Source organism: Dermochelys coriacea, chromosome 14, assembly GCF_009764565.3.
Source record: "Dermochelys coriacea isolate rDerCor1 chromosome 14, rDerCor1.pri.v4, whole genome shotgun sequence".
In the NCBI taxonomy this organism is placed as follows: domain Eukaryota; kingdom Metazoa; phylum Chordata; order Testudines; family Dermochelyidae; genus Dermochelys; species Dermochelys coriacea.
The window spans coordinates 16,816,786-16,844,398 of record NC_050081.1 but is presented as its reverse complement, the minus strand read 5'-3'; the positions used below and the strand labels follow the sequence as shown (position 1 = coordinate 16,844,398).

Sequence of the window (27,613 nt, the reverse complement as noted above, 5' to 3'; positions counted from 1 at the left end):
GTAGCAATTAACTATATCAGATGGCCTTTTTTTTTTTTTTTTTTTTTTTAGCAAAGTCGGTCCTGTCGCTGCTGCATGTTTCTGGATGATACAAGGCCTTGGAATCTAATCATAGCAATCCCCAACTAAATCATCCCTTTGTTAAGCCTGACCTTAAAAACCTCTAAGGAAGGAGATTCCACCACCTCCCTAGGTAACCCATTCCAGTGCTTCACCACCCTCCTAGTGAAAAAGTTTTTCCTAATATCCAATCTAAACCTCCCCCACTGCAACTTGAGACCATTACTCCTTGTGCTGTCATCTGCTAGCACCGAGAACAGTCTAGCTCCATCCTCAAATCCCCCCTCATTCTTCTCTTTTGCAGACTGAACAATCCCAGTTCCCTCAGCCTCTCCTCACAAGTCATGTGTTCTAGCCCCCTAATCATTTTTGTTGCCCTCCACTGGACTCTTTCCAATTTTTCCACATTCTTCTTGTAGTGTGGGGCCCAAAACTGGACACAGTACTCCAGATGAGGCCTCAATGTCGAATAGAGGGGAATGATCACGTCCCTCGATCTGCTGGCAGTGCCCCTACTTAAACAGCCCAAAATGCCGTTAGCCTTCTTGGCCACAAGGGCCCACTGTTGACTCATATCCAGCTTCTCGTCCACTGTAACTCCTCGGTCCTTTTCTGCAGAACTGCTGCCTAGCCTTTCGGTCCCTAGTCTGTAGCAGTGCATGGGATTCTTCCGTCCTAAGTGCAGGACTCTGCACTGGTCCTTGTTGAACGACATCAGATTTCTTTTGGCCCAATCCTCTAAGTTGTCTAGGTCCCTTTGTATCCTATCCCTACCCTCCAGTGTATCTACCTCTCCTCCCAGTTTAGTGTCATCTGCAAACTTGCTGAGGGTGCAGTTCACACCATCTTCCAGAGCATTAATGAAGATATTGAACAAAACCGGCCCCAGGACCGACCGTTGGGGCGCTCTGCTTGATACTGGCTGCCAACTAGACATGGAGCCATTGACCACTACTCGTTGAGCCCAACAATCTAGCCAGCTTTCTGTCCACCTTATAGTCGATTCATCCAGCCCATACTACTTTAACTTGCTGGCAAGAATACAGTGGGAGATGTATCAAAAGTCAAGGAATAACACATCCACTGCTTTTCCCTCATCCACAAAGCCAGTTATCTCGTCATAGAAGGCAATTAGGTTAGTCAGGTATGACTTGCCCTTGGCAAATCCATGATGACTGTTCCTGATTACTTTCCTCTCCTCTAAATGCTTCAGAATTGATTCCTTGAGGACCTGCTCTGTGATTTTTCCAGGGACTGAGGTGAGGCTGACTGGCCTGTAGTTCCCTAGATCCTCCTTTTTCCCTTTTTTAAAGATGGGCACTACATTAGTCTTTTTCCAGTCATCCAGGACCTCCCCAATCGCCATGAGTTTTCAAAGATAATGGCCAGTGGCTCTGCAATCACATCCACCAACTTCTTTAGCACCCTTGGATGCAGCGCATCTGGCCCCATGGACTTGTGCTCATCCAGCTTTTCTAACTAGTCCTGAACCACTTCTTTCTCCACATAGGGCTGGTCACCTCCTCCCCATGCTGCACTGGGCAGTGCAGCAGTCTGGGAGCTGACTTTGTTCGTGAAAATAGTCAAAAAAAAGTATTGAGTACATTAGCTTTTTCCACGTTCTGTCACTGGGTCGCATCCCTCATTCAGTAAGGGACCCATGCTTTCCTTGACTTTCTTCTTATTGCTAACATGCCAAGCTAGGCTTATTTGGGGAAGCAGCCACAGCTGTGGCCAGCTCTGTTGGGGCCCAGCTGGCCCTGATAAGAGGGCTCTGGGCCAGAAGCTAGGTACCTGAAATGGAGCAGTGCTGGGGAAGGGCAAGGGGAGCTGGGGAGCTCCAGCCTGGTAAACTCCCAGGCTGAAGGCCTTGATTAAGGCCTATGAAAAGGTACTGGGGCTGCAGAGGGGCAGCCCAGGGATAGGCAAAGGCAGCAGGTCCTAACCCCTTGCCAATGATGTGTGGCCATGACAGACTGCAGTCTGCCCCAGTGAGCAAGGGTTAGATGACTGGCAGAAGCCACTGAGGCAAGGGGGGTTTAGAGGGTTGGGGGTAGACATAGTAACCATAGTGACTCTCTGCTGACATAACTTGAGTTAACACGCACTTAAAGTGTAGATATGGCCTTAGGTATATTAAATGTTTGGGAGAGGTAACAGGAACAGGATGAAAGTAGACTAAGATTCATTCAGGTGTTTAGGCTCAAGGCATTGGAACTAGCCTTGTTGTATCCTACAGGCTCAGGAACAAAGAGGCACATAAAAAAGATATCATTTATTTATTAAAATTTCTTGACTTGAGGGTGTATAACTCATGATTTTAGAATTCTTGTGGTTGTAAAGGTATCTTGGGGTTGTAGATGTGTGCATTATATTTTGAAAGGCAAAACTATGAATGGGTTGAACAAAGAATTAGATCAGTCCCTCAGGATAAGTACATTGGCTATTAGCCAAGATAGTTGGGGATGCAGGCCCATGCTCTGCATGTCCCTAAACAGTCCTTTGACAGCCAGATACTGGGGGTGGACAGTGGGATGATTCACAGAGTCATTGCCTGGTTTGATCATTCCCTTAGAAGCACCTGGCATTGGCCACTGTCACAAGACAGGATAGTAGATTAGGCAGACTATTAGTCTGACCCATGATGACGGTTCTAGTTTTCTGCAAAAATTACAATAGATTTATTTTCCAGGGAGAAAGATGTTATAGGAGATAGTATACTGCCTTTATTGAATATTTTGAGAATCAAGTTGTACACAATGGCATGCGGAAAAACACTAAGGGTTAGATTGAGAGGCAAAATAACAGTTGCAAAAATGCAATCCCCATTGGTGGATTGACTCAAAACAAAGTTTTGACACTAGGCCAGATATTGTCAGCTCTAAAATGAGAAGAAAAAATTAAATTTAAAAATTCAGGGAATCCCAGCAGCAGATAAAACAACTTGGGAAACTGCTAGGAGACTCTATGCAATTTAGATACAGTGATAAGGGATTCTTTATTTCTGAGGGGATATATGTAAAAAGAATTAAGTCTCTGGGATTATCTACACTGGCAAGTTAAAGCGCCCTAACTTGCTGGCACGGGAGTGTGAAAAATCCCCCCCGAGTGCAGCAAGTTTGAGCACTTTAAAGCACTAGTGTGGACAGGCTTGGTTCCCAGTGCTCGGAGCTAATCACCTCGTCGAGGTGGATTGCCAGGAGCACTGGCACCCACAGCAGTGCTTTGAATTTTGTAGTGTAGACACAGCCTTGACAGTAGGTTAGATAACACAAAGAGAAGTTGCATTCACTAGGCATTGGGATGCCTTTAAGAACCCAGCCCTGGGAAGCCAATGCTGAGATGCTGTCCGTGAGAGAGGAAATAAAAAAAAAAAAAGCCCCTTTGCCCCCGCCACCATTTTTGCAAGCACTGGTGTCTCAGTCCCACTGGGTAACTGTTACCCCCTGTGCCCCTACCTGTGCCAGGTTTTGCCCTCTGTCAGCACCTCACCCCGAGCTTCTTCTCTCCTGCTCCACTCCCCACCCAGCCCTGATTTTATCCTTTAGCCCATCTCCTAATCCTGCTTCCAGCTGCTTGACCCTCCCGACCAGTCAATTTCCACCCCCAGCTCAGACCCTGGCCACCCCCTGCTCCGATTTGCCCCCTTTGCTCCTTTTTAACCCATGTCAATAGCAGTCAGCAGATTTTTACAGCTAATAAGGCCAGGGTGAAGGGCAGTGGCTTCAGCAGATGTTACTGAGCATGCTCAGTTCACGTGACCATACAAAAAAGCCATCTTGCTCAAATAAAGCCTCTTCCCCCCCCCCCCCCCCCAAAAAAAAACTATTTTGCAAACTCTTGTGTCTCAGTCCCCCTGGGGTAACTGCTACCCCCTGTGCCCCTCCCGGCTTGCCCTGCCTAGGAGCCCCAGGTAAGCGCAGAACCCCCGCTTCCCCTCCCAGAGCCTGCATCCCCTCCCATCCCGAGCCTGCACCCCCACCTCTAGCCTACACCCAAACTCTGTTCCAGAGCCTGCACCCCCTCCCATCCCCAAACTCCCTCCCAGAGCCTGCACTCCCAGCCCAGAGCCAGCACTCAAACTCCATCCCAGAGTCTGCATCCCAGACCCCCTCCCCCACCTGAAGTCCCTCCCAGAGCCCAACCTCTCACCCATCTTGCACCCCAGACCTCCTCCCCCCACGCAAACTCCCTCCCAGAGCCGTAGGCAGGTGGGGGGTGGAGTTTTGGGGGGTGGGTTCTGGGGACCACCAAAATTTCTACAAACCTGCCACCCCTGCAAGGTTGTCCAGTAAAAGAGATTACCTCAGCCACCTTGTCTGTTTTACTAAGTTCCAGTCAGTTACACCTGTGAAAATCTGTGAAGGAAATGAGGTGCATAAAAAGGAAAGAACCCAGCTTGACTCAGCTCTCAGGTTGCGTTTACAGGACTTGCAGTTAGGAAAAAAAATTGCAAGCTGAGCACATTTGATATGGAACAATTGAGAGGCAATAAATGTGGGACCCCGATGCTATTTTTAGTGTCTGCAGAGTAGAACTGTACTTGAACATAAGGGGTAACGTTTAACTTTTTCTTTCCATCTTATAATACAGTGAGCTCTGTTGCCGAAGGGGACAGCAGATGCAAATGTGATTAGCCTTCTAGTGTCTGTTACTCAAGATTTATAGACAAAGAATGCCTGTTCTAAGTGCTTAAAAAGTTCTTATGGGTGCCCTGCTGGCCCATCAGGCAGATCGTGTGAGTGAACATTGGGACTGTACTGTAGACATGTCCCCTGGTGCCTAAGTCATCTTTAGAAATCTGATTTAGGACTTTTGGAAAATGTTACCCATGAGCTGCAAGTGCAATGCTGCTAGTAGACTGCATTTCCATTAAAGAGAACAGGAGTACTTGTGGCACCTTAGAGACTAACAAATTTATTTGAGCATAAGCTTTTGTGGGCTACAGCCCACTTTATTGGATGCATAGAATGGAACATATAGTAAGCGAGCGTGCGCGCGCACTATGAAAAGGTGGAGTAAGAGGCTAATTAAGATGAGCTATTATCAGCAGGAGGAAAACTTTTTTTGTTGTGATAATCAAGATGGCCCATTTAGACAGTTGACAAGAAGGTGTGAAGATACTTAACATGGGGAAATAGATTCAATATGTGAAATGACCCAGTCTCTATTCAATATACTCCAGTCTCTATTCAAACCCAGGTTAATGGTATCTAGTTTGCATATTAATTAAAGCTCAGCAGTTTCTCGCTGGAGTCTGTTTTCGAAGTTTTTCTGTTGCAAAATTCCCACCTTTAAATCTGTTACTGAGTGGCCAGAGAGGTTAAAGTGTTCTCCTACCGGTTGGAGCTCCCAGAAAGGGATTGAGGCTTAGTGTCTCCAACAGCATTGCTTGCATGTGTATTTGGAATTCCCTACTTCCCATGTACTGTGCACAGAGAGGAAAAACAAGGTTGGCAGAAGTTAACTTGCATTGGATAGGTGTTTGTCATTAAACTCTGGGTATAGTGGGGGGGTTATTTAATATTTTAGCTTCAGTTGCCTTGAAATTGGAACTGCACGTACTTTGAATGGCTTCCAAGGATGTCTGAATTCACTGTTGCTTCTATGGTGCCTATGTCTCTTGGTAACTATTTACAGCAGTGTATGTCTTCACATTTTACTACTGAGGACTGTCTTTCTCTCTCTATTTTCTTCTGACAACTCTTAACCATCAGAAAGAGCTCCTTGAACCATAATTTTGAAAATCACTGTTCCATCTGGCACTCTGCTGAGTGACTTGGAGCGAGTACCTTTAGAATATCTGGGGAACGAGGATACTTTTCCTTTCTTTGTTGGAAGCACCACTCTATGAAAATAGAAAAGGAGTACTTGTGGCACCGTAGACTAACAGTTAGTCTCTAAGGTGCCACAAGTACTGCTTTTCTTTTTGCGAATACAGACTAACACGGCTGCTACTCTGAAACCTGTATGAAAATAGTATCTCTCATTGAAGTGTTAGTCTTTATGCAAATCTAAAAAGCTAGGGGTAAAATGGAAGAAAATGTGTAAGTCTAGAAGGCTCGTGTAAGGTGAGTTGAGGCTGTCACTTTAGCTTTCTAATGCAAAGCAGAAGCCTTTGGACTTTGGCTGTGAGAAGAAGGAACAGTCAAATTTACTGATTATTATTGAAAGGGGGAGACAGCATCTTCCTACACTTGGATGTCTCCATCAGAAAGAAGCAGTCCATCAGAAGCTATTCAGTTTCATGGCCCTGTTGTAGCCGTGAAACATTTGTGGCATAATTGGGAAAATGTAGGAGAGGTTCAGGAGTTAGTAAGGGATGTTATAGGTCAGGATGGAGGAGCACTGGCAGAGCTGTGATGGTTTAAGAATAAAACACGGAGGGGAGCTGCAGGTCAGGATTGTGGAGTATTGGTAGAGCTGCCTGTATGTGTACAGTACACACTGGTTGGGGGACTCGGAACCAGAATGGCAAAGGTGGTGCAGATTGAGACCCTTCCTGCACTGTTATCTTGAGTCATTGCAATCAGTACCTCTCTTCCATGAATATTAAAAATCACTGCCTAAAAGATTAAGAAACCTTGTGTGGCTATTTCTGTATTGTATCTTCGATGTTACCAGTTCCTGCATTACTTGACCCCCAGTTATTGCAGGGAACTTAATGCTGTTTTCATCCTTAACATAACAGAAAAAGCACAAATGGACTTCTGGGGGATGGAGACAATGAATGAAAGCTCTATTTGTGAAAAACGTTTTCATCTTTCCTTAGCCAGTTCCCAGGTGGCGAATACATCTGAATACAAAGCAATGTAGCACTGCAGGGGCTGCAGAACTTAAGTGCTGGATTTGGCAATTGAGCTTTTATAGCCCAGAAGTCCTGTCCATGGCTTAAATATTTTGTCCTCTTATGCATCTTTTCTTTTTCTTTCTTCTCTTTAACAGCCAGCACAGCATTTGTGTGGGAGAGAGAGGAGAGTTGAAACTCTTTCAGTGAACTGAAATTTCAGCTGAGGTTTTTCCAGGCAATGATGCAATTGTGCTGCATTGTCCCAGTAGCTTTCACACACGAGTCTGCAGTGTGAGCTAGGGGAGTGGCTTTGTTTTTTCCGGGAATTGGACACATCCATTGAGTATGCACATTGTCACTGGGCTTCATAGAGCTGCTACGTGTAGGATTCCAGAGCTTGCTTGACATTTTTGTCTTTTAAAACTCGTGAAAGGTTTGTTTTAACCTAATAGCTGCCTTTTGAATTCAGCCCCTGCTGTGCTACCTTTGCAGAAAGCCTCTAACAGAGCATCTCTTTGGAAATCACTGATGGAGGAAACTGTCTTGCTGCTGCTATTATTAATTGACATTGCAGTAGCATTCTAAGGCACCTCTTAGGATTGGGGTCCGTTTTTGCTAGGCATTGTACAAATAGGAGAGACCTGAGGGATGATCTTAGAGATCCTCAGTAGCTGCTATCTTTGGCTCCTACGCTGCCTGATGTGTAAAATACAGCAATGTCACACCTGCATTGTGAACTAGACTTCACCATGACCTGAAGCCAAACTCTTAGGTTGTAAAAGCTAATGACTGTCATACAAAAGGAAATTTCTGTTTTTAACTCGGAGAATCTACCTTGATGCATGTGCACTTCATTGAGTGGATTATTCCCCTAACTTGGGGTTTGTCAGCTTCACTGTCCTAGTATGTAATTGAACAGCAAGACTGCAATGTGTTTTTTGTGAGATGATATGCTTCAATGGTGTGAGATACTAACCCAGAATAATTCCCTAGATATTCACTTGCTGGAGTGGCCTCATTTCTGAACAGGACTTTAGAAAAGAAACTGTCAGCCCCAAAAAGAAAAGGACAGGTTTCAGAGTAGCAGCCGTGTTAGTCTGTATTCGCAAAAAGAAAAGGAGTATTTGTGGCACCTTGGAGACTAACAAATTTAGTCAGCCCCAAGTACTTGCTGCCCAATATTGACTTTGCAGAGTGTAGCATGACACCGCTTTTTTTTTTATAGTCTCAGGTAGAGCTATTTATATATTGCCTTTCAGTGTTACTGTTTCTCTCTTCCACCGGCTTCACAAAACAGTACTTCTAAAGAAATGAAAATGGTAACCCTAACTGGGTATGCTAGCAACTAGACTAGTGTCCGGGTCAGAATTTGGTCTTTTAAGCAACACCAAAAGCCTAGATCCAAACATTGCTGAATGTGGAGGTTTGCAAGCAAGCAGTATCCGTTCTTTTGGAATGTTAGGGGTGTTTGGATTCAGCCCATCTGAGGTTTGAGCTGCAAATAGGGTCTGAACCAGTAGGAATTTTGATTCAATTCTGTCTCTGAAGAACTTAAACCAGAATAAATTATTTAGATTAAATGCTGCTGTTTTTCTTTGTAGGCGTAAGGACTAAGGAGGTCAGGAAATGTAGAATGTGTGTGTTTGGGGAGGAGTTGATTGAGATATTCATGGGGCCCTAAGTGAAGGGGAGAGAACAGCAGGCTTTATTACGCTAGCCCAGGGTTCTCAAACTTAATTGCACCACGACTGTCTTCTGACAAATTACTACACAACCTCAGGAAGTGGTGGCCTGAGCGTCCCCAAGCCCCACTGCCCCAGGCAGGGGGGCCAAAACCAAAGGGCTTCAGCCCCAGACGGGGCCTATAACCTGAGCCCTGCCACCCAGGGCTGAAGCCCTCAGGCTTCGGCTTCAGCCCCGGGCAGTTGGGCTCGGGCTTCAGCTGTGCCCTACCAAGTCTAATGCCAGCCCTGGTGACCCCTTATAGGTGTGACATTGCTGCCATCCGGCCAAAGAGCTATGGATGTGTTCAGAATTTTAAACAGTTTCATAAATAAAATGCTGTTCAGGTCTGTATAAATGTACATCTTTCCTACCCTTCGAACATATACCACAGGAAATGGGCAGGGTGGAACCTAAACTAACTTGACATGCTGTCTCATTTCTAACTTCCACAGTGTCTGATCCTGATATGTTTGGTTTCAGAGTAGCAGCCGTGTTAGTCTGTATCTGATGAAGTGAGCTGTAGCTCACAAAAGCTTATGCTCAAATAAATTTGTTAGTCTCTAAGGTGCCACAATTACTCCTTTTATTTTTGATATATTTAGGAGGAGAACTGGGTAAATCTGTCTAAAAAACAAACAAACCCCAAACCATTCATTGCCTCTTTTCAATCTAGTTTTACAGATTTGCTTCTGAAGTGTGATATATGTTCAGTAAAGTATATAAATCTAAAATTATATGAGAATGCATATTGGAGGTAAGGAAATGCAATGTGGCTGATGCTTCCAAGCAATGAGACTGGTAAACATGAATGTTTATATCTCATTAAGGCATCCCAAGATCAGTCTGCCTCTCTGACTTCTTGTTCTCTTATAGGTTGTTTGCAGCATGTGCTGCCTTTGAATAATTGTTCACAATTAGAGGCTAATTTAAATGGGTCTTCTGTAGTCACAGCTGCAGCATGTGAGCCAACCAATTTGAAAATGGACATGGTGACTTTTCAGTTGACACATCTCCCTTTTGCTGTTCAGAAGCTGTTTGTAAGGTGGATTCTTGCTGCAAATTAGCAGTGAGTCTGCCCACACAACGTTCACCTAATTGGGGGCATATCTTTCAAAATAACAGAACAGCTTAGCTTTCAAGTGCATGTGTGTACTGGGGGAGAGGGATTAATCATGAACAAATTTGTTTTGGTTAAACAAAACTCTATTTTTTGTTGTTGTTTTGTTTGAAAAAGGGTTTGGATGGAAACAATCACAAACATGGTTTGGGTAAAACATGTGCGAAGCGGGCCAGTGTTTTAGCAATATTTATTTATATAGCACTCTTTCCTCCATCTCTCAAAGATGAGTAAATCTAATTAGCTGTACTGCACAGATGAGGTAAAATATTTAAATATCTGTCCATGTTGATCTGACAATCTAATTTTTGTGTTAACAGCTTTTCTTTGACTTGTCCTAGGAGAGAGATCAGTTCGTGTGCAGTTCAAATCACTTTCTTGCTGTGCTTTGCAATGGTGTCTCGCTTATCAGATGGGCAGGTGCTAGATGACTTTTTATGATTAGGTTTACTCACCAAAATGAGTGCTGGAATTGGAGCAATCCAGCACAAGGGCAGAAAGCCCTTGCATAATAACTGGCTGCTTCTCTCTCTGCTCTTAAGCCAGAGTGTGTGTACTTCAAAATTCTTTTTTGCTTCAGGTTGATGGATGTGCTACAAGAAAGATTTGTCCACACCCCAAGGCGGAATGATATTTAAACCATAAAATAATAGCAAAGATAATGAATCCAAATAGTCAAGACTTAAGAGGCTGAAAAATTTCCCCAACTCGCTCTCAAAGCTCATGGCCAGATTTTTTCTTTTATAATAAATCTTCTGTTTCAAAAATGTTTCCTAATACAATATCTGCAGATTATCTCCCTGCCCTTCCCCATCCAGATTTTAATTGACACTGCCAAATAAATATTACTTTCACTTCTAGATGTTGACTTGGGTATCTGAACCAGACTTGAGGCTTCCACAGCTGTGTTCTTCAGTCCCATTCAAATCAGGATACTATTACCAAATTGGCCTGGGTTTCTGGGCTAAGCAGGTGGGGTGCAGTACCATTTCCCTGTCTTTCAGTACCGTCCAATCAGTCATGGCTGGGACGTCTAGCCCTCTTTTCAGAATAGGTTCTTGGTAGGTTCTGCTGTTGCTGTGCCAATGTTGTGACAGCCTTACCATGGAAAAAAGTGCTGACTCATATACAAGTGAAATGGTGTTTCTGCCTCTATACTAACCATCTTCCTCCTTTCAGAGTGGCAGCTGTTAGTCTGTATTCGCAAAAAGAAAAGGAGTACTTGTGGCACCTTAGAGACTAACAAATTTATTTGAGCATAAGCTTTCGTGAGCTACAGCTCACTTCCTCCTGTGTCTATCTTTGTAAACAGAAATCTTGTATATATTTTTTTATTTTAGTTAAGTAACATAGTGCTGATCTTAAGAATTAAAGAGAACCATGATTAAAGAGAGCACGTAGGAGAAAGACGACTTCAGTTGCCCTGCTCTTTTAGGAGAACGCTTGTTTCTTGAACCTGTCCCCTCCTAGCCAGCCGGGCACTTGATAGGAAGAGATTCATTAGGTCTGTTTTGATGTGGCTGGGTGCCTAGGCAGTTGATCTCCCCTTCCTATTTTTTGAATAAAGAATAGCACTTTCATGCTCTCATGCTTTCATGTGTTCTCTTTAAAAAGAAAAGGAGTACTTGTGGCACCTTAGAGACTAACAAATTTATTAGAGCATAAGCTTTCGTGAGCTACAGCTCACTTCATCGGATGCTCACGAAAGCTTATGCTCTAATAAATTTGTTAGTCTCTAAGGTGCCACAAGTACTCCTTTTCTTTTTGCGAATACAGACTAACACGGCTGCTACTCTGAAACATGTGTTCTCTTTGTACATGCTTGGAAGGATGGATTAGATTGGTATTGGTAAATGTCAGTAAACTTCCGTTTCACTGTATATACCCACAAACCGGTGAAAAGACATTTTCATTGATTGAAATATACCGATAGGCAAACTAATAGGTTCTCATGCAGCATTTTTCTTAGTTTGATTTAAGGATATTTACTTTGTGTATTTTGACATGTGATGTAGACAACTTGTGTTTTTAATGGTTATAAAACTTTAACTTTTTGAATCCCAGTGTCTATCATTGAATACTTGTCTGACCCTCCCATAACTTCCTGCAACTGTAGAAATTTAAATTGCTAAAAATAAAAATGCTTACAAATATTGATCTGTCAAAATTATAACATGAAAATACATTGAATTCTGCCAAATCTGTATTATATCTCCCCCCCCACACACATAGAAATGTATGAATGTGTGTATGAATTAAAATATATAAACCCATATTTGGGGATCGGGATGCAAGACTATATATAAAAATAGCAGGTCTTCAAAGGATCCATGTTTTCCTGGAGAAGAATGAATGTTTTTATAATCCTTTTTCTCCAGGAAAGCTCGATTCCCTTGCTGCAAAGCTCGGCATGTACACAGTTTATAATTAAAACTGATGAATGAACTTTCTCTCTTCTGAGCTGCTGCCATACAGTAGTCTGGATCGGTTGAGAGCCCTAATGTAGAGTACTGATCAGTCTTGTTTGCCTTGCCTCTGAATAGTTGCAACTGAAAAGACCCAGAGAAAGACAGCAAAATGGTTGCTGTACTATGGGTAATATGTTGATAGGAAAGACTGAGCTTGTTTAGTCTGAAGAGAGGAGTAAGAAGGGACTTGAGCAACAGATAAAATGTAAACCAATCACATGCTCCGTGAATTTAAAACTTCCAGATATTTTCTTCATGAAATGTGGAGGTCGCCTGTCAAGCATGCCATCTAGGGAGATTAGAAAGGCTGATGGTATGGCTGAAGTTTAAAAAGATCAGTCGAAGTGACCATCCTAGAACACTGGCAGCTTTGCAAGCTAAAGACAGTATTACGGCGTTAGCTATTCAAATCTGTTTTTTCATAATATCTGGTGATCAGCAGTAAGTGTTGGGATTCCCTCATCTCAATTCCCTCCCCCTTTCCCTGCATGTTTCATAAATGACTCTTGGGAGGTAGGAAGTTATGGGGTGCATATGGAGGCAGAATACTAAACCAGGTGGGCCTATAATTTGATCTAACGCAACTTGTGAATGTTTCTTTGGGAGAGTCCTTTTGTAGACTGTTACATGTCTAAAATGTAAAACACAGTTCATACTACGTCGTCGTAATTGGCATGTCTTGTGGCTCTTACTGAAAAATGCCTACTTCGTGATGCTGTTTGTATGAAACTGATTGTCAGAAATTATAAATAGGTTCAGTCTGCTTCCCTAATGACCAGGGGAATTGTACTGTATTAAAATCCATTTTTAGTGGGGATTTCATAATACAAAAAGGAAGGGAGGCAGTTGGGGTACCTAACTCCCCTGTATGCATTTTGAAAATCTCCTCTGTGGATTATCCAGTCATTATGGAATTTTTTTTACATCTGTTAAAGAAGCTGCAAATGGAGGCATGTTCTCTGAGACTGGTCTCCCACAGTGCGTTTCAAGTGATAACACTTTTTGAGGTAGCTGTCCACTGTCTCTGGGTGGGTGGGTGTGTTTTAAAACAACTGATCTTTGGGCACTTCATAAATCTGTTTAATTTTAGCAGAGCTCCTTTGGAATGGGTCTGCTGGCCCTGAGCATCACCTGAAGTCTCTAGTGTGGCTCACGGCTCAGCCACAGAAGAGAACATGTTTAGATCTGTCTCAGCTCTTGCCCACCTGAGGTTACGTTTCAGTGTCACCTCCTGTAAAACAGTGTTTTGTGTTGTTCACTTTCTGGCCAGCTTCTGTAGGCTTTAAATTGATTTAAAAAAAAATTAAAATCCCCTTGTGCTTTAGGAGAGTTAAATGTTTGGCTGCTTTTCACTTAAACATGGATTAAGCACTGTCTAGTGAAAACCACTTTGGGACTTAAGTAGGGAGCTGAGCATTCACAGATGATGGACCCTGAGAAACGGTCAGTTGGAAGGTCTGGGATACCTTGTATTTGAGATCATTAATGCAGGATATCTCTGACAAAGATTTTTGTGTTTTAATAAAACAAACCCTTCCTACATCTTTAACAAGAGGATTTAAGTTACAGTACTTTGAGATACCTGGGTGAGGGGCACTTTGTACAAGTGTAAAGTGTTCTCTGTCCCCACTTTGCAGATTGGACAAATTACTGTGCCTCAGTTTCCTAAAATCACACTAACCCAGATTCAGAGCTGGGTACACAGCTCAGATCTCCTGTTCTGATCTCACACCTTGGGAATCAGGAAGCTGCCTCCTAGTGTCTTGTCAAACACTTAGGGCTTGCCTACACTTAAAATGCTGCAGCAGCGCAGTTGTAGGGCTTCAGTGAACTCACTACCTATGCTGACAGGAGTGGGTTCTCCTGTCAACATGGGCAATCCACCTCCCCAAGAGGCAGCAGGTAGGTGGTTGGGAGAATTCTTCTAGCACTGTCTACACTAGGGTTTTAACTGTGTCACTTAGGAGTGTGGATTTTTCATACTCCTGAGTGATGTAGTTATACTGACCTAATTTCCTAGTGTAGACCAGACCTTAATCAGAGAGAGATCTGGAGCCTTATTCCAGGAGGGTACAATATATTTCAAATAAACAGACTATGGTCCTTTCAACTTCCTGATACTAGAGCAGACTTTGAGTTTCTCACCTGGAATCGGTTGCAGGTGAGCCTCAGAATAGATATTTGTGCCCTTTAAGAATAATCTGGAGATGCCACTGCCTATAACTCATCAACCAATCAATGGGGAGCATCATTCACTCTCTTGTGTAGTTTAATAGCTCCCAGCTTATCTTCTAACTTCAGCCCCATCGGGTTATAAGATTCCAGTTTCAGGCAGTATTTGTTCTTTCCAATGGTCTGATTAGCTTCCCTCCATAAACCTCTTTCCCCAAATACACAACCATCCAGCCCCTCAGGACATGGTGTGTTAGGAGTGAAGCTAATCTGATCACTTCTAGGATTGTACAGAACGCTGACCCAAAAACTGTGGGGAGTTGGTGACAGGAGAATTTCCGGTTGATCCTCTTAATGTTCAAAATTATCCACAAAATTTTCAGCTCTCCCAGTTTCTCTCACATAGTCATAGAGTTGAAGGCCAGAAAGGGGACTTGACATCTAATCTGATCTCTTATGTATCATTGGCCTCTAAAGCCGCCCAGCACTCACTCACTAAACTCACCTTTCTCCCTTTTCCCTAATTTTTTGGCAAATGTTTCCAATATGATACAGGAGGGTCCATGCAACACAAGTGCCTCTCTAAAGCTTATTCTCAAATAAATTTGTTAGTCTCTAAGGTGCCACAAGTCCTCCTGTTTTTTTCCTAAAGGGAAGTAACTTAAGGTACAAAGGGGGAAAATAGAGCACATGCCATGAAATAGAACACATGCTGTATAAGTATCTCTGACATTATTATTAAATCCCATTGGAAACTTCTGTTTCAGTAGCTCTTGGTGCTTCAGACCAAACTTGGAATCTTCATTGTCTAACTTTATGCATTTAGACCTGTGTTTTGGGCAGCTAAATAGCTGTGTTAAGCACTGAAGTGCTAATTGAGGCACCTATATATGAATTTAAATAAACACTTGGAAATCTAAAACAGCTGTTTAGCAGGATCAGTGTGGATTTTGGTGACTAAAGTTAGATAACAAAGATTGAAAATTCAGTCCCAGTTGCCGTTCTATTTAGTGTCTTTACATTTGGATTTAGGAGTCTCATTTTAGTAGCCAAACTTTGAAAACGTGGCCCTTACCTCCCACCCATCTTCTTGTATGTCAAAGATGGGAAAATTATGGATCTAAATGAGCATGCCACCGTAAAGACTTGCAAGGAGACCCGCTCCTCCCATTATTAGCCCAAAGACACAACCAAGGTCACTTGTATTCAGGCATTGTTACCTGCCCAATTTAGGGCTCTCGCATGCTCACTCATGCGTGCGATCTCTCTCTCTCCCTCCCCCTTTGGGGTACAATGCCCCTCTATGGGTTAACGGGACCTTGTCCCAATAAAGGAGCCTTTATCACACAAACATTCTTTAATTGTTATAAATACATGTACAAGTTTATCAGCAGAATATACACACCAAGCATCTAATGCTCACCACTCCTAATAGAGCAGATGGATGTCTCCCAATGTCCAGTCAGGATCCGATCTCGTCCAGCGTTGTGGCTTCCACAGTCTTTGGTCTTGAGCTGTATCCCAGAGTTAAGTTCCTACAAGCTTGTTTCCTGTCCCTCATTATATAGTTAACATGAAATGTCCCTTATCTATGCCATAACCAATTATTTTACTCAAAGCATAGCAATGCAAAAACACTAGCCAGTCATTTTCAGTATATGAAAATTCACATGCCTAAGACTGCCTACTCATTAGCGTTTGTGGTTTTCAAAGTTAGCAAAAACTTCTCAAGGTCTACTTATCTTTGTTTCATTAGTGGAATACATTTGCACTGGCAAAACCTTATACTTTTTATTATCAGGAAGAAGCTGCAGAAACTCAATGATAGCTTGTTCATTCTCTCCCATTCTCATGACATTGTGAATATATATCTATCCCTGTTCGTAATGCTGCAGCTGATATTTTTCTGTCTGTCAAGGCTGAATTCTCCTGACTCTGTAGTTTTTGTTTTCAACTTATGGTGGCTAAACATAAAAGATGGCTGCAGGTTATACTAAGTCCATACACAAGAAGGCTGTGGGTCATGTCAAGGCCAGGCCTCTCGTTTTAGCATTTGGTGACATCCACACACTTTAGAATAGTGTTGTCTGAATTAAGACAGATGATAGGGGATAGCTTTTTTTTGGAGGGGAGGTTGGAAAAAGGGTTGGAATGCATGTGCTTCAGTGGATTCTGGAATCCCAGTAAGGGTTTTTTTGGAAGGGCAGTGGATTGAGGAAGGAGGGTATTTATTTGCTATCCCTGTAGCACTTGGCCAGCAGGGAGAAGAGTTAATTACATTGAATAGCTTCACCGCTGGCTATCGGGAGAAGCTGCCTACTTGGGAAGGAAGCACTGCTTCCAGCGCAACCCCCTTTGTAAAAAGCTTGGCTTTCATGAATTTTGAACTGCGGGAAGAGGCATCGTATTTGGGGGATGGAGTTAATTGAAAAGTGGGGCAAGAGAGTTGGAGGATGGGGGTAAGGGGACTGAAAGAATGAACAAGGCAGATTCAGGTCCTCGTTTCCTGGTGTTATCAGGGAGAAAGCTGCAATACTTCATTACCTGTTGCTGCAGTAGACTTTCCCAAATCTTTGTTGCTAACTTGATTTTTTTTTTTGTCTTCCCTAGCCTTGGAACTACAAGTTTCCATGGCAACTTCAGAGGTGCTGAGTATATGATACCCCTTAAAAATAAAAATGCAACATGGGGATGGTTGGCTATTTTCAACTGGGGCAGTGACCTGGAGAGACATCCAGAGGAAGCACATTAGTTTTTAATTTTTGATACAGGTACAACATGTTGATTTGTTAAGGTCTGCATTCCCTGCAGGAAAACCTGCTTGGAGGAGACTAAAACCATGGAAATTAGAGCTAGGAAAAGTCAACAGACAATCCAAGCTGTCTCTCCCCAGTCAGGGCAGGACTGAATAAATAAAGATGAGGACTGAAATGGATGGTGACACAAATAAGCTACTTTATCCTCACTTAGCCTCACGCTTTTCATGGAAAAGGATATTCTGGAACAATGGTAAATTCTCAGTGTAAATGATTCTTTCTCTCCTCTTCTTTCATTTCACTAAATGAAAGATTATCATCCCCCGCACAAAATGTACTTGTCTACCCTTTCTTTAGGTGTCTGAGCAAGATTTACATGTATTTAAAAAAAAATCAGTTTCAAGCACTCTTGCTAAAGGCCATGACACAAGATGATGGCATAGGTGTGGTGCAAAGCACCAGGTCAAGTGAGAGGAAGGAGAAATAGAGTGCCATCAGGCCAGTTCAGGTCAGAACTTGGCTTACTAGCATTCTGGTTGATGATATCATTTTCTCAGTTTCACTTCGGATGGGAAGAACCGATTCACTCCTCTAGCCCATCACCATGCCAGACAGTACGCAACTGTTCTTTACAGTATATTTTCTAGAGTTTCTGCTAAAAGCTGGCAGTCTCTGCTTTGTTTTTCAGGTGTGGGAGGAAAATGCCTTGCATTTTCTTTTTATGAAAGGCTACCATCTGCCCTTAGGTTCTAAAAAATGATCTTTCTTATTCTCTTCTGACTGCTGCTCCTCCATGTTAACATTTATATTGCCAGAGTTCATTCTCATTGCATATAATAAAATATGCATACTCAGACACTAACTAGTGGGTATAATCAAGACTGGTTATTTTCTCCCCACCTTTTTATTGCATACACTCCTGTTCTTGTCATACCTGCTAACTACATATTACGTTTGTGTTACCTGAATTTTTTTGCTGGTGAAGGGTGATGGACAGCCTTGGAGCCTGAGAGTCTCAGCTTGGGTAGCGTACAGGGCAAGTTGCCTTCTTACTGTCATCCCTGCTAGTTTCCAAACTCCTAAACTGGAGAGCATCTCTGTAAGGGTAGTTCAATCTCCAGGACCCATTTGGTCAGTGGCTCCTCTCCTCTGAGCCTACAAGAGGGGTAGCTGTGGTGCCTTTTTGTGATGTGGGTGCCTGTCCATTAGTAGCTGAAAAGAAACAATTCACTTCCCATAGAATACATTTGTTCTTAATACTGTTGCTTGTTTCTCCAGGTTAAGCTTGTTCTCTAGCTTGAAAATCTCACTTCATCCTGAGCAGAGAACAGACAATTCAGTATTATCATATGTGACAGTGTTGCCTGCTTATCATGAATGCTTGCTTTGCAGCTGCCACTCTTCATGGTTGTCCCCCCCCCCCCCCATGCAGAAATACTTCTCACTTTATCCCTGTGGAAACTGTGAAGTTAAAATATCCCATCACTGCCCCAAACGGTGAAAAGGCAAATGTCATGTATTGGTGTATATATGTGGGCATGTATTTTCCCCTGTATTTTGATTGGATAGCAAGTGACCACTTAGAGTCTCTTTCCCCCCAACCCCACGCAAATATGTCCGTGGAGAAAGTGTCTCATTCTGGTGGTGAAATTCCAAGCATAACCAACGTACTAGCTTGAAAATTTAGTTATATTCATAATGTAGGCACTTGTTGATTTTAAGCATATGAGAGTGTGTCCTATTTCAGAGAATTCTCTGAAGACTTGTATCGCATTTGTGTGTAAAATAAACACACAGGTTATATTGTTTGAGTACCAACAGAGCTAGTTGTTCAAAGAACAATCTCAGTAGCATTTCTGTTAAGGAAAGATTTTTTCCATTTATGGCTTCAAAATAGATTGCTACTTTACCTGACAATTCTTGGCACTTGTGACTATTCTGAATCATCCAAACAAACTGCTCTGCTTTGATCTGTAAGATAGAGGGTGGCTGTCTGAGAGGAAATCTCATTAGCTTTAATGAGTTAAGTGGTTAAATCCCCATGTATCACTATGAGAATTTAACCCTAGCATATCCGGAATAGTCTACAAAGACCAGTAGTTACTTTTTTAGAAATTGTGCGTATAGTAACAAACAACTCCAGTTTTTAAACTGGAATAAATTGTTTCATAAATATCAGCTGTTAACTTGCTGCTAAAAGTAAGTGATTAAATGATTTGTATTCCTCCCACCCTATCGTCAAAAAGAAGGGCAAAGTCTTTATCAGACCTGGAAAAAGATGTTGCAAACTAACATTTCTCTGCTAAAATTAGGATGGTGCCTTTTTGGCTGTGGATTTGCTGCTAAGCTCAAAGTCAGGTATATTACATGATGCTGAGAGTGCTGTCAATCTGGGACAAAGCATCTGATTAGTGGAAAGACATGGCTGAATGCCACGGCTACTCAGGAATAGCAAAGCCAGGTGCCTATTCAAGGAACTGCGATTTCAGATTCCTACCGGCATTATCAAGGCATGTGACTTGAAAGCAGAAGCCTCATCATGGTATTGATTTTCAAAGAGAAATACAGCGAATGAGATGTAGGTTTAAAAGTACTCTAAATATTTAGTTACATAATTTTGACTGCGGGGCCTTTACTTCAGTTGAAGACACAATTGTTCTGCTCGGCACAAACAGAGGAGGAGAAAGAGAGGAAACTTGAGTGAGTTGAATATCGGGTATTCACGAAAAGGCACTCTATTTTTAATCTTTTTTTTTCTTTGATTTGTTTTTTTTTTTTTTTTCTGAGATTTGGTAGCCTTCCGTGTAATGGCAGTTTTTCTAAATATTATGATAGGATATCGGGAATCTTGCATGCAGATGTAGCACTGTTTTGCTCACTCATCCTGGCAACCAAACCAGGTGCATCTTATTGGCTGCACTAGAGACGTATAAAATAGTTGAGTTTCGCTTAGGGCAGAGAGTTTTAGAATCCGGGACAGAGACGAGCTGCAGACAGCAGCTCTAGTGCATTGCATTATAGGAAGGCTCTGAAGATGAGGCTGTTTTTGTTTAAGTTAACAGTGAAGAAAAATCCCAGGAAAGGGTGTATATTCAGGCCACTTTGTTCATGAGTTTGTGTGTGCAAACTGTTAAGAGCAGGCTGGGAACTATAGTTGTTTCAGAAACTTATTACAATAAAAAGTTGCAAACGTTTAAGTTCGGTCACTCTTGCTTGACATAACATCCTGTCACCATTAGGGATCTACCAGACACTATATTTATAACAAAGAAATGTGATTTAGTAAGTAATGTTTAATTTATGTTGTGGTGTTTCTCAACACCAGTGTCCTTGCAATTAAATTATTCTAATGCATGTTAAAATATAAGCGTAAATGGTACACTTTTTGAATAACAGAATAAGTTAAGTCTTTAGAATATCAGCATGCAGTTTATGGTTGAGTATTTATTGGAATGTGAACACTGTAGTTACCTGTGGTTTGTTAAAATAACTATGTACTTATAATACCTTTACACTGAAGAATTTTTAACCGCTTTACAAAATTTAACCCTCAATACTCCTGAGAGTTTGGGGGAGGAGATGGAGGAAATATCACCAACAGGCGTAAGAAATTAACATGCTCAAAGATATACAGTGGTAGAGTGTTCTGACTTCCAGTCCCGTTTTAACCATTCAACTCAGTATAGTTAATTGTGTGTGTTACTTTATGGGTTTTCAGTAAAATATGACCGTACATAATAGGATGTTTGGTTCTAGCACTTGCCCTTAGATTACAAGTTTCTGACTAAATCGCTAATCCAAGCCTCAGGCTACAGCTTGGATTTCCACCAAATGCCAATGAAACAGTATTGAATTTTGGGATAGAGATTGATGGGGAAAAGCAGTTCATAGCTTCCAAGGTCAGAAGGGACCATTCGTCTGACCGCCTGTATAATTTAAACCATAGAACATCCTAAAATTCCTCAAGCGCATATTTTTAGAAAAACATCCGGTCTTGATTTTAAAGTTGTCCGTGAAAGGGAATCCACAATAACCCTTGGCAAAAACAACGAGGTGGCACCTTTAAAGACTAACAGATTTATTTGGGCATAAGCTTTCGTGGGTAAAAAACCCACTTCTCCACGAAAGGTTATGCCCAAATAAATCTGTTAGTCTTTAAGGACTCCTCGTTGTTTTTGTGGATACAGACTAACACGGCTACCCCTCTAATACTTGGAACCCTTGGCAAGTTTTTTCCAATGTTTTGATAGATGATGCAGTGTTTAAAAGTTTGTCTTGAGAGTAAGATGCTAATCAGTAGGTCTATCCTCAATTCTTGTAGATCCCAGAACACTTGTCCAAAATGGCTGTAATGGTATTTAATACATTTTCAGGGATGAAAATGCTGTACAGACAATAGTTAACATGCCTTTGCAACACCTCTGGAAACTGTTGGTATTCCTGTGTTTAACTGAGATTGTGATCTGTCTAAGGCTGCATTAGATCATTGGCAGAACTGGGGTTAGAATTCAGAAGTACCTGTCTCTTACTACTACATTTAGTCCACCAAATTACGTTGCCTCATCCCCTCCCTGCCTCAGTTCAGTGAGTTCTGATGCCCAAGGCTGTATGTGAGCTATTGCTGAGCATGTAATGGTTGTTCAGCTACTCCATTTGCTGCCACAGTCGCTTTGGAAGTAATTTCTAACTCATTACTGTAAAGTGCTTTGAGAAGCCTGGAGTTTGAAAGGTGATATACATGAACAAATCTTAGCCCCTGCTTTTAATGGTGTGTTCTGATACAAGAATTTTGTCTTGCCTGGACGATGGGACTGCTGAGTGAAACAGAAGGCATAAACAATGTCTCGTATATTGTAGATAACTTCTTAAAAAATTTTTGCTGCAGGGCTAGAGAATCTCTGCACTTGACTGGTTTTAAGGGGAATGTGTGCTGTGATGGGAAAGCACAATAACACAAATCATATCCCTAGCTAGTTAAGATTTGGCTTTCCAAGAGCTGCACAAGATGCTCTTGGCTAAATGGGATTACCACAGAGTGTTGGGGTATTGTGTGTGGTGATTAACTGGTTAGATGAATAGTGCAGGACAAAGGGGAACTGGCCTTTGTGATCCACTTTCACCTGTATCAACACAACCCCCTCTCTACTACAGGATACTGAAATGTGGATTGGGAGAGCCAGGAACTTAGTCAAGATTTCTGTGTCCTATTCCTGGTGTTGCAGCATAATTGATTTGCAGCAAAACTATGGACAGATCACTTAATTGCCATGTTTCAGAGATACAAAATGGGTATAATGCCTGCCTTGAAAGGTGCTGAGAGGGTTAATCCAGTGTCTATATAAAAGCACTTTGCGAGCCTCTGCTGAAACACCCTATATTCCAGAAGCATGAAGTATTAACAGCTAAATAGACCATTTCACTCTCTTTGTCCTAGTTTTTCATCAGATGTCATCTGAGGTCACTAAACCTGGTCTTTTTCCTCTTTTCTCCTAGCTGAAGCTTGAGGATCGCTCGGTGGTCCCTCGGGATGTGGTCAGACACATGAGCTCAAATGTAAGTGCTTCTTTTTTAAAAGATCATGATACTGCTGCATGGATATCTAAGACTGGCCAAAACACCTAAATTGAAGTCAGACACACCCAGAAAGCATCCAACAGCTTCATTTTTTTTAGTGTATTAACAGATGGCAAACTATGGTTAGATATGCGGTATCAGTCGTAGTGCATAACTAGTAGAGACGGAGGTCTCTTGAGTAGGTGAGGCTGATGATCTCACATAATTGAACAAAAAGCTTGCTGAACTTTAAATTTAAAGGACGAGTCTCCCTGCGCCCATAATGGTGAAGCATCCCACATAGATCATAACAATGGCCATACTGGGGTAAGACCAAAGATCCAGCAAGCCCAGTTTTCTGTCTCTGGCAGTGGCTTCAGAAGGAATGAACAGAACAGGGCAATTTATCGAGTGATCCATCCTCTGTTGTCCAATCCCAGCTTCTGGCAGTTGGAGATTTAAGGACAGCTAGGGCATGGGGTTGCGTCCCATCTTGGCTAATAGGCTTTGATTGACCTATTCTTCATGAACTTATCTAATTCTTTTTTGAACCCAGTTATACTCTTGGTCTTCACAACTTCTCCTGGCAACAAGTTCTACAGGGTGACTGTGCATTGTGTGAAGAAATACTTCCTTTTCTTTGTTTTAAACCTGCTGTCTGTTAATCTCATTGGGTGACCCCTTAGTTCTGTGTTATGTAAAGGGGGTAAATAATACTTCCTTATGCACTTTCTCTACACCGTTTGTGATTTGATAGACCTCTATCAGATCCCTCCTTAGTCATCTCTTTTCTAAAATGAACAGTTCCAGGCAAGGTCTACACTACACACTTACTTCCATATAGCTACATCACTCGGGTGTGAAAAACCTGAACCCCTGAACGACGTAGTTATACCGACCTTAACCCCCGCATAGACAGCACCGTGTTGGCGAGAGATCTCCTGTCAACATAGCTACCGCCTCTCACAGAGGTGGAGTTATTAAGCCGATGGGAGAGCTCTCTTCCATCAGCTTAGAGCGTCTTCATTAGAAGCACTACAGTGGTGCAGCTGCATTGGTGCAGCTGCGATGATGCCAGTTTGTAGTGTACACCTGCCCCCAGACTTTTTAATCTCTCCTCATATGTAAGCTGTTCCGTATACCTAATAGTTTTTGTTGCCCTTCTCTGAACCTTTTCCATTTCTGATGTTTCTTTTTTGTGATGAGGTGACCAAAACTGCGCACACTATTCAAGGTGTGGGCATGCCAGGGATTTCTATAGTGGCACTATATTTCTGTCTTATCTATCTCTTTCGTAATGGTTCCTAATATTCTGTTGGCTTTTTTTGACTGCTGCTGCACACGGAGTGAACCTTTTCAGGGAATTATCCACAGTGACTCCAAGATCTTTTCTTGAGCGATAACAGCTAATGTACACCCCCCCATCATTTTGTATGTATAGTTGGGGGATTATGTTTTCCAAAGTGCATTACTTTGCACTTACCAGCATTGAATTTAACCTGCCATTTTGTTGCCCAGTCACCCAGTTTTGTGAGAGCCCTTTGTGACTCTTCTCAGTGAGCTCTGGACTTGTACCTTTTTACAAGACTAGCAGAGTCAGCATTGGAGACATATTACCATAAAACTCTTTCATGACCCCAGCATTTAGCATGCCCATATACCTATAAAATAGTCTCTTTATCCATTGGAAGTAAAATTTCCAAGGTCTGGTGTAGCCGTTGCAATGGAAACGGAGTTTTGTGGTGCAGTTAGCATAACTTCCCATATTCCTGAATGGGAAGAAGTGTCTCTTGAGAGATCTTTCAAAATAGATCTCCAGTGAGTGCTCTCTGTACATCTGACCTCAGAAAACCGGTATGAAAACTCCATGGGCTCTTGAGGCAAGACGTAGCTAAAAGTGTCCAGTATAGCCAATTCTGCAGAATGGAGCTGGTGCTTAAACAGCAGACCACAAGCTTTCCTCTTTCCTAATGTTGTTTTAAGTCCTAGTTGCCATGTTGTAGAATGTTACAGCATTAGCACTCAATCGGAGATGTGTGGATTTGATTGCATGAGGGGAATATCACGGATGTTCAATATCTGTCCTCAAATGAGTCATATGATCTCTTTAGGAATTTAGCCAGCCTGTCAGTATTTTGCAGTTGCAAACTCCGTCCCTACTTGTTCTGATGTGTATTTTCTCCCAACTTCCCCTCCAGTGTCAGACCCACTGGTGGTGCGGTGAGAGAGACACCTGGCCACTAACTTTCACGAGTGGTATGATATGTATGTGTAATAAAGGGGCAATTAAGGACACATTCCAGCACCTGGCAGTAAATGGGCACTGTTGCATTTCATTTTTACTCTGAGGGATACTCACTGACAAGTTTTCCTTTTGTTTACCCTCCATTGCCTGTGTTTTACTGGTTTCAGAGTAGCAGCCATGTTAGTCTGTATCCGCAAAAAGAAGAGGAGGACTTGTGGCACCTTAGAGACTAACAAATTTATTTGAGCATAAGCTTTCGTGAGCTACAGCTCACTTCATCGGATGCATTTTTGTTTTACTGTCTTCCTAGAAGGTTGAAGTGATTTGTTTCTACTGGTATTTCTTCTCTTCCCCTCGCTCCTCCCCCCCCAGCAAATGTTTTCTGTCCTTTCACACTTTCCTTTCCAAATGAGCTGAGGATAATATGCTGTCTCACTTATTTCAAGTGTGCGCTAATGTGTGATGTCTTACTGTGCCAGAACTGCTATCTTGCACACTTGGGTGTAGATCTGAGCATTTAACTACCTGCCATCACTTGACCCTTTCCAATATGTGGCTGGTCTTAATTTTTCATTGATGTCATGGTGTGCTTTTTAAAAAAAAAAAAAAAAAAAAAAATGCAACCAACACAAGTCATTTTCTTCTCTTCCTAGCCTTTCATACAGCTGTGTTTTGGATGGGACAGTGAACTGGACAAATGAAAGCTTCCCCATCCCAAACTTGGGCATTTCTCCGGCATGATATGTGCTTTGGGGACAACGATGGACACACAGGAATGTGTTCATTGCAACAAAGGGTGCTTGACTCATCTAGCGCTCAGGACTCAATTAAGCTGTGATTGTGTGCGAACGGGCACAGTGCTGGATTTCCAGTTCCATCCATTCATCACTGGTTCATGAGAAATTGATTTTAGAATGGAACAGTGAAATCTTGACTCCATTTTCCTGTGACCTTCCCCTTTATCTTTAATAGAATAGAATAGAACAGGGCACACAGTTCCACCTGATTGAGGCTGACCGTGTGGAGGCTTGGGGGAAATCTATAGTTAAAACCCTGTATTGTAGCACAAGACACATGCTGGCTTGGTCTCACTTTGAAAATGAATCAGTCAGCCCCGTTCTAACTTGGTGGAATGAATCAGTAGAAAAAGTTGCAGTCAGCAGGTTCTGCTCCTCAAGGATTAGTGTCTCTGTAACCGTACCTTAGTGGGTCACAACTGAGGATGCCAAATTCAGGACAAACTGTGGAGAAATAGGACAAACACAACCCAAAACTGGTGTATATTCTTTTATAAAATATGCCAAAGCAACCATAAAAGTAAAGTCCTGTTTCACCACACTGGCTAACAAGAAAACATAAAGGCAGTTTCTTCAGGCATTCCAGTTCTTGTATCACCACCAAGAAAACTGGATTCAGAGATGAGTGGTTCCTTACAACCAGTCTCACCAGACTCTTCTGATCCCAAAGGACCAGCCACACACCCAGGTCAATATATAACTTAGTTCTTACCCAAAAATAATGCTGGTGCCAATCTTAGTATCTAAAATCTAAAGGTTTATTCATAAAAAGAAAGAAAAGCTAGAGTTGAAATTGGTTTAAAGGAATCAATTACATACAGTAATGGCAAAGTTCTTGGTTCAGGCTTGTAGCAGTGATGGAATAAACTGCTGGCTTAAGTCAAGTCTCTGGAATACATCCACAGCTTGGATGGGTCATTCAGTCCTTTGTTCAGAGCTTCAGTTTGTAGCAAAATTCCTCCAGAGGTAAGAAGCAGGATTGAAGACAAAATAGAGGGGTTTCCAGGGCCTTTTATAGCTTTTGCCATGTGGAGGGCATCCCATTGTTCTCACTGTGGAAAATTACAGCAACAAGATGGAGTTTGGGTCACATGGGCAAGTCCTATGTCCATCATTTTGCCTGGTCACAGCAGGAAATTCCATCAAGTGTAGATGGGCGTCTCCCATGGTCCATTATCAGTTAAATGTTCTTTTGATGGGCCACTCCATTTGAATAGTCCCTCCAAGATGTACTGGCTACCTCTACCTTGTGGGCGTTACTCCAAGAGCAAACTGTTGAAATCCAAGTATAGAGCCAATACTTATAACTTCAAATACAAAAATGATACATGCGTACAGATAGCATAATCATGACCAGCAAATCATAACTTTATCATAGACACCTCACTTGACAACCTTTGTACAATATTTGCTGCAAATATAGAACAGTGGTTACAACAATGATCTATATGGTCATATTTTAATCAGATAACGACAGTGTCTCATAGTAAAATAAGTTAAGAACATCCAAGTAAATGGAGGGGAGGAACTGAGGAAGGGTGGCACAGATGGGGGTGTCCTGGGGTGTAACCCCTGGATGTTCTCCTAAAGTCACACTCTCTCCCATACAATCACTTACAGCCCTGCTTCTGAGCACCTGTCCAAGGGGAGGGACAAGCTGAACTAAGCCACACAGTGATTTAAAATGAGATCTGTAGATGACAGAATATGAAGGTTCCAAAGGGGCCACCTTAAAGTCTCTTATCTGCTAAAGCAAGGGGGCTTGCCCAGTTGGAGACTTGGTCTCTCATAACCCTAGGCCAGTGTGGACTGGAAGCGCTATGGGGGATGCATATTCACTTTAGGTTAGCAGGAGCTTCCTGCTGACTGACCCAAGAACCATCACTGACTCCTAAAGGAGTCTCCACCAGAGAGGGGCTTGGGAAGAGGG

At 42.3% G+C, this 27,613-nt stretch overlaps 1 protein-coding gene across 1 annotated transcript in view; it reads left to right on the top strand.

The window, feature by feature from the left end:
• UBE2O (ubiquitin conjugating enzyme E2 O) overlaps positions 1-27,613 on the top strand; it is a 92,036-nt gene that overhangs the window by 29,200 nt on the left and 35,223 nt on the right. Inside the window, 1 exon segment of the mRNA XM_038372638.2 lies at positions 22,582-22,641. Within this exon segment, the coding sequence (XP_038228566.1) occupies positions 22,582-22,641 (60 nt within the window).